This window comes from Odontesthes bonariensis, chromosome 18 (genome assembly GCF_027942865.1).
Source record: "Odontesthes bonariensis isolate fOdoBon6 chromosome 18, fOdoBon6.hap1, whole genome shotgun sequence".
NCBI classification, from domain to species: domain Eukaryota; kingdom Metazoa; phylum Chordata; class Actinopteri; order Atheriniformes; family Atherinopsidae; genus Odontesthes; species Odontesthes bonariensis.
This window is the reverse complement of record NC_134523.1, coordinates 16,858,607-16,874,269: the sequence shown is the minus strand read 5'-3', so window position 1 is coordinate 16,874,269 and position 15,663 is coordinate 16,858,607. Positions and strand designations below refer to the sequence as shown.

General features: G+C 43.0%; 2 protein-coding genes across 4 annotated transcripts in view; both read left to right on the top strand.

Annotated features, from left to right (window-relative positions):
- Window positions 1-266: 266 nt before the first annotated feature.
- Window positions 267-9,426, top strand: rnf115b (ring finger protein 115b). The gene is made up of 9 exons (XM_075450108.1): window positions 267-391; window positions 1,171-1,229; window positions 5,728-5,788; window positions 5,879-6,054; window positions 6,304-6,372; window positions 6,476-6,554; window positions 6,706-6,799; window positions 7,990-8,105; window positions 8,282-9,426. The coding sequence occupies exons 1-9, from the start codon at window positions 317-319 to the stop codon at window positions 8,405-8,407; spliced, it is 855 nt and encodes a 284-aa protein (XP_075306223.1). The 5' UTR covers window positions 267-316; the 3' UTR covers window positions 8,408-9,426.
- A 659-nt stretch (window positions 9,427-10,085) lies between these two features.
- The window catches only part of ash1l (ash1 (absent, small, or homeotic)-like (Drosophila)), a 31,448-nt gene continuing 25,870 nt past the window's right edge, over window positions 10,086-15,663 (top strand). For 2 of the 3 annotated variants that reach the window (XM_075449932.1, XM_075449930.1), the window contains exons 1-3: window positions 10,086-10,376; window positions 11,400-11,499; window positions 14,304-15,107. In XM_075449932.1, coding sequence (XP_075306047.1) covers window positions 14,493-15,107 — 615 coding nt within the window. In that variant the 5' untranslated portion in view covers window positions 10,086-10,376; window positions 11,400-11,499; window positions 14,304-14,492. The other variant, XM_075449931.1, reaches the window with a different exon arrangement.

Sequence of the window (15,663 nt, the reverse complement as noted above, 5' to 3'; positions counted from 1 at the left end):
CTATAACACTGATTGCAAAAAATTGTTGCTTACTTTTGAACTCTGTTATTTATATACGTGTATTTGTAAAAACCATGGCAACGGATACCAAAGGAAAACGGCTGAAAGTGCCCCTGCGCGAAATAGTTTTGACATGTTGAACTCTTAACCAACACCTCTTTATTAACTTTAACGAGCAGCGTAGGGGTTGTACTGTTAGAAAGGTTGGGTTTTCTGACTTGTCAAACCCTCTTGGACCGCTCTGACCCTTCTGACAAGCGGTTGAGACTTTTATGGTCTGTCACACCGACGTCAGGCACTGCTCCTCACCGCGAAGATGGCGGAGGCTGCGGATACACCACACCGTTTTTACTGTCACTGCTGTAAACGTGAGACAAACCCCAAACTCCCGGTGAGTCTCTTTGGAGATTGCTTTTGTTCCACACGAGTCATCCGCGATCCTTCAGACAGGGGAGGGGGGGGGGGGGGGGGATTACACACTTTCAGGGCGCCGTCTTCTGAAAATCTGCAGACTTTTAACTTCTTTTTCTAACTTCCGAATCATAATAAGCGGAATCTATAAAAACAATGTTTGCTTGCGACAGCCAAAAGGAGGTTGTTCGTGTGAGGACAGCATGCTTGAAACTCTTAAAGTAGAGTGAGCGAATGTAATCTGGCAATTCGCGTTGCCATATTTAGAAACACCACTGCTGGCGACCCTGTGTCCAGTTGTCTACTGTCAGCTGCGTGGGTGTCACCCCATGCAAGACTTCATACAAGTCACAGAACTTCAGATGGGCGTGTTGCATCTCTTTGGTTCAGTTTGATTTGCCCTCCTTCACAACAGAGATGAAAACGATGACTGAGCACAAAAGACGAAGCGGAAACTGTAACATGTACGTTGCCCATCTCGTTTTCGTGGCACAATTACGCACTGATATCACGAAATATACCCCTCATCCTCCAAGAAAAGGTTGATCAAAGTCTAAATGTCACATTACGCGCATAGTTTAAGCATAGTACGCTTGTGATTTAGAAATGAATGTCATTTGTGTGTACTTGAGGTTTGGGGGTAGGCCTAAGAGTTCCTGAGGCTGCTATCGCTGCGATAGTATCGCATAGTTATTCAATTAGATGAGATATGTATTCATGTTCTGCAGATTGTAATTATTATTTGTTTTCTTCCTTGAGGATCTTGTCTGCCCCACATGTGGCTCTGACTTCATTGAGGAGACAACAGAAAACTCCAGGTACAGCATAGTTTTGTTAGAAATAGTTAGCTTTCTGATTTTGAAACATGTTTTAAAGCATGCTGCCCATGTAGGAACTCAAATGCACGACTGTCAAAGCTTGGAAACATCCAGTTTATGGGTTTCCTTGCAAAATAGATCATGTGAAAACTACCATGACATTCGTGTAAACGTGGAAACATACTCCAAATCATTTTGTGTACAAGCCAAGACACTTTAAAGTGTTTTTTCTTTTTATATTTTTACTTTTAGATATGACAGAACCATCCTCTATGAACAGAAACTAGACTTGGTTGCACGAAAGTGAAAAATGGTGGAGATAGGCCTATATATAGATTATTTTTTTCTTTGTTCGCTGTAAAACATGTTGCAGCACCTGTTTCCTACCAAAAATCTCCTTAAGGTTTCATGAATACTCATTATAAACTTCAGTCCAATCCAGAGAAAAGCAAGACAATTAGTAACACTTTGAAAAAGAATTGCAGAAGGGAATATTAGTGAATTGAGTGTTAGTTCGATGGGCCCAACTTTCAACATTCATTCCTATTTAGAGTAGATCTTTAGGATTTTACAAAGTCCTTTGAAACTGATCAGTTTTCCCATTATTCTTTATTTCAAGAAAGTTTAAAAAAAAATTAAAATGAACTATAAGCTTGACAGATGAGTTGATATTCAATTCAATTCAATTCAAATTCAAAAATACTTTATTTATCCCAGAGGGAAATTAAATGTTGATGTAGCTCAATTAAATCAAAGAGTTATTATAGATGCTGATGGCTGTGGGCAGGAAAGATTTCCTGTAGCGGTCCGTTTTGCATCCAAACTGAAGAAGCCTTTGACTGAAGAGACTCTGTTTTCTGATAACAGTCTCATGGAGAGGATGTTCAGGGTTGTCCATAATTCTCTTGATTTTATGCAAAATCCTTCTTTGCATTATTGTCTCCAGAGGTTCCACAGTCGTCCCCAGAACAGAACCAGCCTTCCTTATCAGGTTGTTGAGTCTTTTTAGGTCCCTGGTTCTGATGCTGCTGCCCCAACAGATGACGCAAGAGGAAATGACGCTCTCAACAACAGACTTGTAGAAGATCTGCAACATCTTGTTGCAAACCTTGAAGGACCTTAGCTTCCTCAAGAAGTACAGTCTGCTCTGTCCTTTCTTGTAGATGGCTTCACTGTTGTGTCTCCAGTCCAGTCTGTTGTCCACATGAACACCAAGGTATTTATATTCCTCAACCACCTCCACTTCTTCTCCCATGATGGAAACAGGGTTTGATCTGACCTTGTTTCTCCTGAAATCTACAATCATCTCCTTTGTTTTGTTAACATTCAAGATGAGATGATTGTTCCCACACCATGCCACAAAGCGGTCCACCAGCTCTCTGTACTCAGCTTCTTGTCCATCTCTGATACACCCGACTACTGCAGAGTCATCTGAATATTTCTGTAGATGACAGGAGTCTGACTTGTTCTGGAAGTCTGAAGTGTACAGAGTGAAAAGAAATGGTGAGAGTACAGTCCCCTGTGGTGCTCCTGTGCTGCTGATCACCTGGTTAGACACACAATTCTTCAGTCTGACAAACTGTGGTCTGTTTGTCAGGTAGTCATTAATCCAGGTGATTGTTGAGGCCTCCACCTGAGTCTTCTGGAGTTTCAGACTAAGCAGATCAGGCTGGATTGTGTTAAATGCACTGGAGAAATCAAAGAACATGATCCTCACAGTGCTGCCTGCTTTATCCAGATGACAGTGGGTTTGTTGAAGCAGGTGTATGATAGCGTCTTCAACTCCAACTCCATGGCAATAAGCAAACTGCAGGGGGTCCTGATATGTGCTGGTTTGCTTACACAGGTGGGTCAACAGGAGTCTCTCCAGGACCTTCATGATGTGGGATGTCAGTGCAACAGGTCTGTAGTCATTGATATCTGAAGGGTGAGTTTTCTTTGGTACCGGAACCAGACAGGATGTCTTCCACAACAGTGGTACCTTCTCTTGGGTCAAGCTAAGGTTGAAAAGGTGTTGCAGAATCCCACAGAGCTGCTCTGCACAGGCCTTCAGGACTTGGGGGCTGACACCATCTGGACCTGCAGCCTTGTTCCGGTTCAGTCTTTCCAACTGCCTCTTCACCTGACTTCTAGAAACAGAAAAGTGGGAGGGGGAGGCAAAGGGGACAGCAGCATCTCCTGATTGGGTTGATGACAAACTAGTGGAAGCAGAAGAATCCATGACTGAGGTGGAGGTGGAGATGTTACAGGAAAGCTGTGGGTCAGAGGAGGGTGGGATGTCTCTTTGGCTGGGAACAGGAGCGGAGGATGGTGAGCTTGTTCCTGAACTGAACCTGTTGAAGAATGTGTTCAGCTCATTTGCTCTGTCCAGACTTCCATCCATCCGATCCTCCCTCTGCTTGAGGCCTGTGATCTTCTTCATTCCTGACCACACATCTCTGATATTGTTCCTCTGCAGTTTACTCTCAAGCTTCTTTCTATACACCTCCTTGCTCTCTCTGATCTTGACTTTGAGCTGCTTCTGTATACTCCTCAGTAACTCCCTGTCTTGCTCCCTAAAGGGTCTTTTTTTCCTGTTCAATAGTTCCTTTAGCTCACTGGTGATCCAGGGTTTGTTATTAGGGAAGCATCTCACTGTTCTGGTGGGGATGGTGTTGTCCACACAGAAGTTTATATAGTCAGTCACACACTCAGTCATGGCATTAATGTCCTCTCCATGTGGCTTACAAAGAGAAATCCAATCGGTTGCATCAAAACAACCCTGTAAGGCTTCTTCAGCTTCCTCTGACCACTTTCTAACAGTCCTTTTTGTGACAGGTAGTCTCTGGACAAGGGGTTTATATGCTGAACAGAGAAAAACAAGGTTGTGATCTGATTTTCCCAGGGGAGGTCTTGATTTGGAAATGTATGAATCCTTGACATTTGTGTAAAACAAATCCAATGTCTTGTTTTCTCTGGTAGAGCAGCTGACAAACTGTTGAAAAGTTGGCAGTGTAGCAGAGAGTGAGGCATGATTAAAATCACCAGATATTGCCACAAAAGAATTGGGGTGTTGAGTCTGTATCTTAGCAACAACGGAACTGATGACATCACATGCAGTGTCGGCAACAGCTGAGGGTGGAATGTAAACGGCCACCAAAACAACACTGGTGAACTCTCTTGGCAAATAATATGGACGAAAACTTAGTGCCAATAGTTCAATGTCAGGACTGCAGATACGACTCTTCACAGTAACATGTCCTGGGTGACACCATCTGTTGTTGACAAGCACTGCCAATCCACCCCCTTTCCTTTTCCTGCTACTCTTTAAATCTCGATCTGCTCGTACAGTCAGGAAGCCCGGCAGAGAGACGCTGGAGTCGGGGATATGATCCTGTAGCCATGTCTCAGTAAAACACATAATGCTACATTCCTGATATTCTTGCTGAGTCCTTATCAAGGCTAAAAGTTCATCCAACTTGTTAGCTAACGATCTTACATTTCCCATGATGCAGGATGGCAGAGATGGTTTGAACTTCTTCTTTCTGTCTCTCCTCTTTACTCCTGCTCTGCATCCACGACGCCTCCTTTTCAATTCCAGTGGGATTTCTGGCTTCAGTTGTCGAATTATTTCTGCTTTTCCAATGTTATTCAGCTGCTCCCTGTTGTAGACCACCTTGTTGCTATGGTGATGCATCATGACAAAAGAGTAAAATATACAAAAGTATTGGGAAAAATGAATCCAGCTGCACAGCATCCAAGGCAGGAAGGAACAGTTGTCCAAAAAATGCAATTTCTTCCAAGAAATAACAGGAATGAAATTTAGAAAAAAAGAAAAATCTCAATGTGAGGTACAGAGCTACTCCAACATGCTGCCACCCTCAGCAGCGCATTCTAGAACAATATGGAGTGAGTTAAAGAGGTGATATTTTGCTTTATGTTTTGTTGGTTTTCTCATCCCTTCACTGTAATAAGATATTTATTATTATTATTATTTATAAGATAGTTATTTTGTCCTTCAGAAAAAAGCAATAAGATATTACCTAATTTGTCGTCCCTACTTATCTTCCTTTACTTAATTACATTATCATTAACATCATTTGCATAACGCTGTCTTAATAGATAGCTTGACGCCCCCTGCATTAAAGAATTACCAGCTGACACACATGCTCCCATTTCTGCCCAATTTGCTGACCGATCAGAGCAGACTGGGTCCTTTGGGAGGGGGGTCTTAAAGACAGGAGCTAAAACGGAGCAGTTCAGACAGAAGGCAACAAAAGGTGCTGCAGCAGTGGACTGTATTAGAAACTTTTTTCCAAATATAACAGCATCTTAACCTATTCTAGAAGACTCCCATGAGCCTGTATGTGAGCGTGATATGGGCTCTTTAATTCTAAAGGTTTAAAACTTCAAGAATACCTCTTTGACATTTGAAAGATGCTTATGAAAGATGCTTATGAAAGATGTGTTTTCCACGTCACGCCTGATGGATTTATGCGTTTATTTGTTGGTTGTCCAGCCTGTTGCAGGGCAGCCCGCCTTCGGTTGCTGGTGAAGCTTCAAACTCGTTGCTCTCAGAGGTTTGTCCTTATAAGTGGCATTTTTACAAGCACAATCCCTCGTCTCCAGGGCTTGATTTGACACTTTTACTTCTCTGGTCCCTCTCCAAGTTATGGCAGCTGGTATTCATGGAGCGCTCTGCTCTGCTGTCGCATCCGCCCTCCTCTGCGTCCGATCCAGAGGACAGCGAGCAGGTATCTGAGAGCAGTCCCTCTCCAGAGTTGCCAGTCGTTGAGGCCGAAGAGCAGGTGTCGCCCAGGCCTGAGCAAAGGCCTGCAACAGAAGGGTGTGTGTGTGGGCGTTGTACCCAGAAACATCAGTGCCACAGTTCTGCAGGGTTATTTTTCCACTCTGCAGTCACCACTGCAAAACTAGCAAATTGTGAGAAAAGTAAAAAGAATAAAAAGCTTTGTTTAGGATAATAAAGTCATCCATGAGTTCATTCGCTAATTCCAGTAAGTGATTCGTTATTTGAAGTTGTTGAACATACAGTAAAATCAGACATGTTTGCCATCTCTGCTTTTTCTCTTTCAAGGATGGTGCAGCAGTTCTTGGCTGGCCTGTTTATCAGTAATGGAAACCCTGGTGCTGCACCAGCTGCACTGTAGGCGCTTTCTTGAATTTTCGATTTCACATCATTTGCTTTTGATTTCATTCTGATGCTGTGTGAAAACTTCCCTCTCACTCTCTATCTCTTTGTCTCTCAGATCCGGCATGCTACAGTTGCACTCAAACCCAGGAGATTATGCGTGGGGTCAGGGAGGTCTCGATGCAGTCATCACAGAGGTCAGTGATACCAGAGCTGTCATGAGGCGCTGTGATATCAAAGTCTGGACTCCCACGTATCTCTTTATGTTCACCACCAAAGCTGTTACCACTTAGTTTACATGCATTCACCTGTAACCCTCCTCTGACACCTCTTCTCCTACTCACCCAGTTATTAGGACAGCTGGAGAACACAGGTCCACCCCCTGCAGAAAAGGAGATGATTTCATCCCTGCCAGTAGTTTGCGTCTCTCAAGACCAAACAGGTGTGGATTCTGCTGCTCTGTCTGATCTCTCCCATATGGTTTCATCTCATGTTCAGGGTTTGGTTTTAAAATTTAGGCTAATTACATTAGAACTGTCAATTATACAGTTTTACAGCGTTTTGATATGGTCTGAAGTTATATTGTCTCCTTCTACTTTTTTGCCTCACTCTCTCCTTACTTCTTTTTTTTTATCTATCCTTATGTTCTTCAGTCTTATATATCATTCCTGCTTATCTTTTCTTTCTCTTCTTCTCTTAGGGTTCCTTAATTTATCATTTCATATCAACTCCTGTTTCTCTTCCCCTTCTCTTCCCCTTTCATCCCTCCACTATCCTTCCATCCATTCATCTTTCTTTCTTTCTTTCTTTCTCCCTTTCCACTCCCACTATAATTTCTCCTCCCCTCCTTCTATCTTCCCCTTTCTCTCCTTCACCACTTTCTCCTACTTTTCCTTTTACCCTTTCTTCCCACTTTTGCTCTTTCCTTCCTCTATTATCTCCTTTACTGACCACCTCATAGCTTTATTTTTCTCCCTACCTTTCCTTTCTTCTGACATTTTTATTCATCTCTTTATCTTTAATTCCCTCTCCCTTCTTTCCTTCCCCCTGCCTTTCCTCTGTTATCATTCCCTTCATCCATCTATCTAGTTACTCCTTACTTATCTTTCTTTCCCTCCTTCCACTCCTCCTCCTCTCACTCGTGGCATCAAATAATTCATTCTTCTCTTCTTCGTTCTTTCTTCCACCATCCTGTCTTTTCCTTCCACACTCTTATTGACCCTTTCGTTCACTCTCTCTGCTGCTTTTACCACTTTTGACATTTTCTTTTTGTTGTAGCTTAACTTCTTCTAACTTTCCTCTTCTCTCTAACTTTATTTATTTAGTTATTGTTATGTGATTCCTTAACTCCTTGTTTATTTCTCTGAAGTAAAGAGAATATCAATTAGCCATAATGACCATATTGGAGCCACATTGGTAAATCATAAATACATGCTTCTTGACCTGGTTGTAAACTATTTCGAAAATATTTGACATAATTCACAAAGGTGCAAATGAGCAAAGCAAACTACTGATATAAGCAGTAAGCTTCTCATCTGTTTGTAACAAACTGTTTCAGTATTTTATGACTAAGTTCTCTGTAGCTTCTACTTTTAAGCCACTAAATACTTTGCATTTCTTTTTGTCTTCTAGACTGCAGACTCGGGTGTCCAGTTTGTCGGGAGGAGTACTCATTAGGGGAGTCTGTTAGGAAGCTTCCTTGCCTACATCACTTCCACAATGAATGTATAGTGCCGTGGCTGGAGCTGGTAAGGATGAGGAGTGGCTGTGGTCAGGCATTCGAAGGTCTGCTTAAATTGTCAAGAAGGCTTTTTTGGTACCACTCGTCTGGATGGAGAAACCCTTTTTGATTCCCAAAGTTGCACTTATGCTTTGTCACTTACATTTTTGGATGCTGAATAACAGGTTTTCTCCCCTCTCACAGCACGATACATGCCCAGTCTGCCGCAAAAGTCTTAATGGTGTTGACAACAGCCTCCTGTCCACATCGGAGCCCCCAGAGGTGCCGAGATCTGTCAGGCAAGAGCAACAGGAGAGGCAGGCGATCTGAGAAACAAGCCGACAACTCTACCTCCTTTAATATATTCAAAACACGCTTCTCACGTCAGACCAGCAGATCTTAAATAAAAACATGCTTCACAGTTATAACTTGCAGCCTCGACCCTCGAGTGATAGGTGCCTCTCTGCTCAGGACATTTATGTTTTCTACTCCAGCGTTACTGCTATCGTACGCCACAGCACTCGCAGAAGGATCCTGCAGTTTGCTGACAAGGCGCGGAGGTGATGTGTCCTTCTCGCTACGCTGCCCTCTCAGGTGCTTTTCTTAATGACCGATTTTGATGCGATGAACTAATCACCACTGACCTGCCAGTGTCAAAGCGACAGGATCTAACAGAAAACACTTTTTCATTGTTGTCTTAGTAAGACAGTTTGGTCTTTTTACGCAACGTTTTCTTGACCTTTTAACAACGTAAAGCTGAACCTTGTGACCCTCACTCTTATTCTTCTGTTGCATTAATTATTTGATAATCACAGGGAGATATTTCATTCTGTCCAGTAATTTGATATGTAAGGGTTTTGCATTGTGTGGTCAGCATTGTTACAACTGAACTGATGACAGATTACGTCAGACTTTAATCTGAAATAAACTTGAAATACATCTTGAAATACATTTTAAAAAGATGACTAATTAGCATGTATACATGAATATGAGATACGCATCTTTACTTGAAGACAGAAATGTAAGTATGTAGCCTTCAGAGTACTTGTTGGCTATGTTATTGATAAAAGTGCTTTATTAAATAGTCCATGAGCCTATGGATTTCTTTAATGTATCAACTAGCATGTATGAACATTTACTGTTTCAAAGATTAAATACATGCACTCTGCAGGTTCAACAGTTGGTCAAATCAAATTACAAAAGCAGAAGTGGCACCAAACGTCTGGCATACTTACATGTTGGATGGTGTTTCCTTTGCGCATGTTATTGTTGCTGCATGTTCAATAGGACACATGAGGGACTTTGTTCTTCTTGTAATGCAAAAGCAGCCCTTCATGAAGCTGTTCATCTTCTATTTTCACTGTAAATAAAGAGGAATATAAACCCCTTAGACAATAAATGTGTTAAATATTGGTTGAACATTACCTAAATTGCCCACCTAAAGGAATAAACTTAATTTGTAGAAAATTGTCAGGAGTTAGGATAGTTCAAATTAAATTACCCTTACCAAAACATGGAGGCACAGATGTGCAGCCTACTCTTTTTCTGATGCAATTCAAATATAATTAGCCAAATGCCTGTAGCCCTTTACAATTGAACTATAATCAAATTGATTGTCACTAGATTATGGTGACATATTTGTCTAAATTGATAAATTTATTCCAGTAGCCTAAGCCGCCAATAAGTCCAGTCCTGCTGCTTAATTATTTATAAATCTCTTATAAGAATGTTGCTGTTTAGGTAACTCAGCCATTAGTCAGTCAACTAATAGCTTCACTTCTAACAGAGTAAAGGAAGTGCAATGGTTTATTTATAGGTTATAGAGCTCTGTTCCCCTCTCCTGCCCGCTCTGTTTATATACCGTAACGTTACGTTGACCCTGTGTGCCCGCTCACCAGGCACCGCGAGCCTGACAGTTGGCCGCTGCATACTATCAAACACACCCTGAACCAACCCGAAAGACAGCTCCCTACGGCAGCCGAAAATAGCGAAATAATGAGCCACAGACATTTTTGTCAGTGACCAGAGACCGCAGGAACCGACATTTCCACTCCATTCCCCTCCTTTCCTCACCTCTCCTCCTCTCTTCTCCCCTCCGCCCTCCGCCCTCCCGCGCCCTCCTCCCTTCTCGGTGGGACTGAGAATGCCCGTGTTGTACTGACACAGTAGTGATACGGGCTGAGCAGACATGGAGGCCCGATTAACGAGAGAGGCCCGTGTTGACACATCCAGGCCCAGCTAACGACGAGTCGTTGTGGATTTCGGAGCATCTCGGGAAATATTACGGATACCAGTTGCTGTAAGGAAAAAAGGATTTTAACAGCGAGGAGGAAGAAATAGAGGGAGATCCATTTCGGGTCTCTGTTGATTCAACGCAGCCGCCATTTTGTTGACAGTTAGTGTTTTTTTAATAACCTACACGGCGCTGCATCTGTTATTTTCTACCACTGGAATATAATTCGCCATATTTTTTTGCGAGTGTTTCCCGCTCGATTTAATTGTGCGTTAGTCTTTGAAACCACTTTGGAATATTTTTCTGCTTTAGCTCACTTGCTAATACATCGTTAGCCGTCGTAGCTGAGATGTAGTAACACGAGTGTCTACGAGAATGTGACGGAGATGCAAGATTATGTACATCACTTGACCTGAGTTGTGCCCTATTCTTTCGGTTTCTACAAACTGTCTTAAAGCTGTGGGCGTCTGCTTATTGTTTGTTGCCTATAAACAATGTCATTACTGGCTGTGCAGGGTGAAAAGAGCTTAAATGGTCCTTAAATAGGCTGCTGATAGATGGCTAGTTAGCTGCTGCCAGTGCCATTGATACACACTGTAGCACGGGCTGTCTTATTAGATGGGTGTTAACTATCTTTGTGTTGTAAATGAAACACAAACCTTTCATAATTAAAGGATTATATTAAGTGGCTTTACCTCTATACCTGCTACTGCCCTACGTATTTTGGAAATGCATGTCTTAAGGGGATGCTTTGCATGTTGGCACTCCGCTTCTACCATCGCAACTTTCTGTTTTGGAGCGGGCAAGGTTAACGATTGATTTTTTTTTATTTATTTTTTTTTATAGGTCGTCAAGAGCAACGTGTAGGGATTTCAGTTTGATATTTATGGCAAGATTTTTACCCCAGCTTACCCTCTTTGGCACGATCAGTAACTGTACAAACAGCCAAAGTTGTAGCTTGAACACGAGGGACAATATTTGAATTTTAGGTTGTGTCCTTAGTTGTGGCTCATGGCACATGGCTTAAATATTTAGATTGAAATCAGCAATGGTATAATGTCTGATCGTGTTTTGGTTTTGCTATTTCAGCTGTTGGGAGATAAAAAGATATGTGGCCACCACGTTGATACCGATGAAGGCAGGACACAGAGCCGAATAATGTGATCACTGTTTGTGGACAATTTCAGAGGTGAGTAAAAAAAAACATGTTTCTTATTAGATTAGCGAGATAGTATTTTAAGTGACAAGGAATCCCTATAAACATTGGTCTCTGGTCCAGTTTTCGTCAGTTTAGCCGATTTTAGCATGCTTATGTTTACACGCGAGCTATTATTTTTTTTTAAAAAGAAAGAAAGAAAGGATTTCCACATTGACTGAGAGTACTTTGAAACGCTGCAAGCCTATGGCTCCAAGGCTCGATTTTCTTAAGACAAACACAGTTTTATGACTAAATGGTGAGTAGCCGCTTTGAAAATCAAGTGTGATCGGTTCGCAGGCTCATGAGCTATTCCCATGAGGGGCGGTGTTGACTGTACAGGAAGCTGCGTGCAGATAATGCTGTTTGGTTTGCTCAGTCCTTCGCTGGTCAGCCACGTTTTTTGCATAACGTGGCAATTGATTGAAATCGTGTGCACAGATGTTGTGCGCTATTATTAATTTGTAATGAGCTGCTGCAGAACACGTTTGCATGCTGCAGATCTGACTGACACCTGTCATTCTGTTCTGCTTTATTGCAGCCACTTCTACAATTCTTCTACCTTGTGGTCTTAAACATTGTTGCTGCTGCTTTCTTTTAAGGTCTGTGAGGGGTTATGTAGCACTGCCGTTGTTAGGCGATACAAACCAATGGTAGTAGTAAAGGAATTTGGCTGGTTGCCCCACAGACTCTGCTCCTCACTAATGCCGATGGAGTCAAAAGCCCTGGAAATGACAGGGAGCTCTCGAGGCAGACGCCAGCTCTCATGTGAATGATGTGGGGGGTGGGTGGGTTGGATAGTATTGCTATGGCCAAAGGGAAATCAGCAGTTATGAACAACGTGTGCAAAAGTGAGGAGGGAGGGTTGGGAGTAAGGGGAGGAAAGAAATGGGAGGGGGTGCGAGAAGTTGTTTACTACGTTCCTCCATGCTCTGCTGTGTTTTTGGTAGTTAACCTGATATTAATTAAGGATTCTCGTGTATTCATATTTTTTTTTAGCATTTGTTCTTATTCTCTTTCTACTTTAAATCCTGATTATTGCTCTAAAAGAACAAAACAAACACCAGACTGGCTGACTATTATCTGCTTTAAAACCAATATTACGTAGTTCTGCATTATGACTGATAATACAAATTACTGTTTTGTAGTCGTTACTGCTTTGTAAATATAAAAATACCTTGACGCCAAAACTTGAAAATGATATGCTTATAGCGCTGTTTATCTATCGCAAATTAGACAGCGATCCAGCCGAGTAACATGTTATTAACACCAGAACAAGAGCCAGTAAGTGACCTGGCTTAGCCTGTTAAACATGAGAGAAATGTATTGACGCTCCGGCAGACTTTTACTAAAATCTTGTGTCAGTAGGCTCTCACAGTACTTGGCTCTAGAGTGGCTTATTTTTGGCATAGCTGCTGTCGGGCTATGGAGACAGTTCTGGTATCACTGCAAGTGTTTAGAATAAAAGAATGAGGGGTACGTTTGTCGCTGCGTGTAAGCAGGATGCAGGGAACAGAGTCGGTTGGGTGGGTGATGGGTGAAATGTGTTTTTGATTTAAGTTGGAACACAGTAGATTTCGTTTGTGTGCTTTTACGGGTGCTTTCCAAGTTTGTGAAATAGAGAAGGGAAACGATGGGAAAAGCTTATCAAATAGCATAAGAGTGCTGAGATTGATGAAGTGTTAAAGAAAAGAGGGAGGTGTGACTTGAGTGTGGTGTGTGCAACAAGGGATAGTTGACGATTTTGAGGCAAAATTTAAGTAAACATGGAAAAGAGGGTGTCGTGGAACATCAGGCGAGAGCCCAAAAGTTATGCTGCGTATACCGTGTGGTTAAAGAAGAAGCATCTCTCCTACGGTTTACTATAGTCAAAATCCAGAAAAAATGCTTTGTAAGACTATACGTGGAGCACATTTTTTTCTTCTCTTGCTATGATGTTTTACTAACGCGATGACTTGTATGACTTTCCTGAAGCTCCATTAAGTAGCTCATTTAGTGCTTTCCGCTAATGTAGGGTGCAGGAAAACCGCAGGCACATTGACGCTCAATCATTTGCTCTCAGTTGCTGCTGGCAGAGGCTGGGAAAGGCGGCCGGATCGTCTGTCTAGTCCCAGAGGACCCAATGTGCTGAGGTCACAGTTCTGAATTGCCTCCAAATGACTTCAGCCAGAGAAAGCACCTGCTCGGGGGCGAATCCGCATTAAATCACTCAGTGGCTATGGGGAGCTGTAGACAACTTCATTGAATTGGGCTGTCCTCTACGGAGAACAATTAAGAAGCATACTGCTCTCTGTTGTTGTGCTTACACAGGGTAGGAGAAGTTCGCCACTATCACAGCCACTGGGGTACTTATGCGGATGCGCAGCATCTTGGCCTGTAATACTAATGAGAACGTGGAAGTGCTGTGGGATTAACTATTGACTCTGAACATCATGGGATTTGTTAATCGCAGGTGGACAATTTAGAGTCCCTGTGCCTGAGGTTACTTTTCTGAGTTGGAAATGCCTCGGCTGTGTAAATGGGTCACAGATTCTTATAGGCTTTTAGGAGAGTACACTGTAAAAAAATAAAAAAACACCCAGACAGGATGAAGGGCCATTTCTAACCAGATAGATAATAAAAATAGTTGCCCTTCATGTGTTTTACATCATAATTCTTTATAAGACATTTTTACACTCAACAGTCTCAGGGCACCCCTTAAAACTGTCAGTGTTTAGTTGAGTCTCTGTAACTAATGTGGATTTGTTTTTGTCCCCCCTTTTCTACTTTCTCCCTGCTTTACCTGTCTCTGGTCGTAGAGTTGAAGGACGGAGAGAGAGGGCTGGACAGCCAAGAAGGGAGAGAAGCCACTTCACAACAAGGAGAGCTTCACCCTCACTGTTACCTCCCCCTCCCCCTTTTCCCCCTTCCCCATCCCCACACAAAAACTCTACCTGGTATCCACAACATCCCCTTCCGAATAAAGGTGTACACGCCTCAAAGTTCTGATGGATCAGAAGATTCAGGGGAGAACTGCAACTCCACCCCCCCTTCACTCTGGTGCTCCCACAGGGGAGCGAGAGAAGGAGGGAGGGGGTGGGAAGAAAGAGGAAGAGGACGAAAAGCAGCGGGACAGAGAAAAAGAGGGAGCTGCTGCTGCTCCTGCTGGTGCGGGAGGTGCAGGAGGTGCAGGAGGTGCCGGAGGTGCCAGTGGTGACCAATCCCATTTCTCCATCAAAGAGAGCAGCCTGTCTGAGGGTAATGTCAAACTTAAGATTGGCCTTCAAGCAAAGCGCATGAAGAAGCCCCCGAAAATCTTGGAGAATTATGTGTGCCGACCAGCCTTCAAGGCCACAGTGAGGCATACAGGTCGTGGAGGAGGTGGTGCCCGCGGAAACCGTGCAGGGGCTACAGGTGATGGGCCACACAGCCATAGCCAGAGTCCACAGACGGGCCGGGAAAAGGAGAGGGAAAATAGTCCCAATGTCAACAGAGCACCAGCTTCATCATCTTCATCAGCTCTCTCTGCTAAAGCTCCTACACCAGCAACACCTGCTCCTCCTCCTGGCAGCACTTACACCTCATCCCCCTCCCAGGTGAATGGGAGTGCGCCAACGAAAAAGGTAAGGCGGGGGAATGTTGTCAGTTTATGTAGTTTGATTCTTCTCTTGATTCCCACTTTGCAAACTAACCATTCAGTGTTGACTACCATTATATTCCCAAGTTTAGTATTTCTACTTGTGTTATTTACCTTACGTCCTTTAAATATCATCAGTCAGCCACCGGTAGTAACCAAGCTGTCGTAGTAATTACTGTGTTATCACACAGTTTAAAAGGAAGGCATGAATTGTTCTTTAGTTTTCTTTGTGTTCTCCATGGGCCTGTCTCTTTTCATCATGCACCGCCCCCTCCAATCTCCTTCTGTCTGTGTCGTCTATCTTCTGTCTCTGCCTGGTCATGTCCTCTCCACCCCCCATCCCTGCATGACCCCTCTCACTTGCTCTCCCTCTCTGTCCCCAATCTGACCCCGTTGAGTAACTCCCCCTCCATTCTTGCTTGCATGTAACAAGGCAGTGGATTGAAAATCTTATCAAAGAACTTAAATTTCTACGAGTGTAAAATAAATATCCTTGCTTTTAATCTGTCTGAAGCCTACTCCACACATACACGGGCATTTAG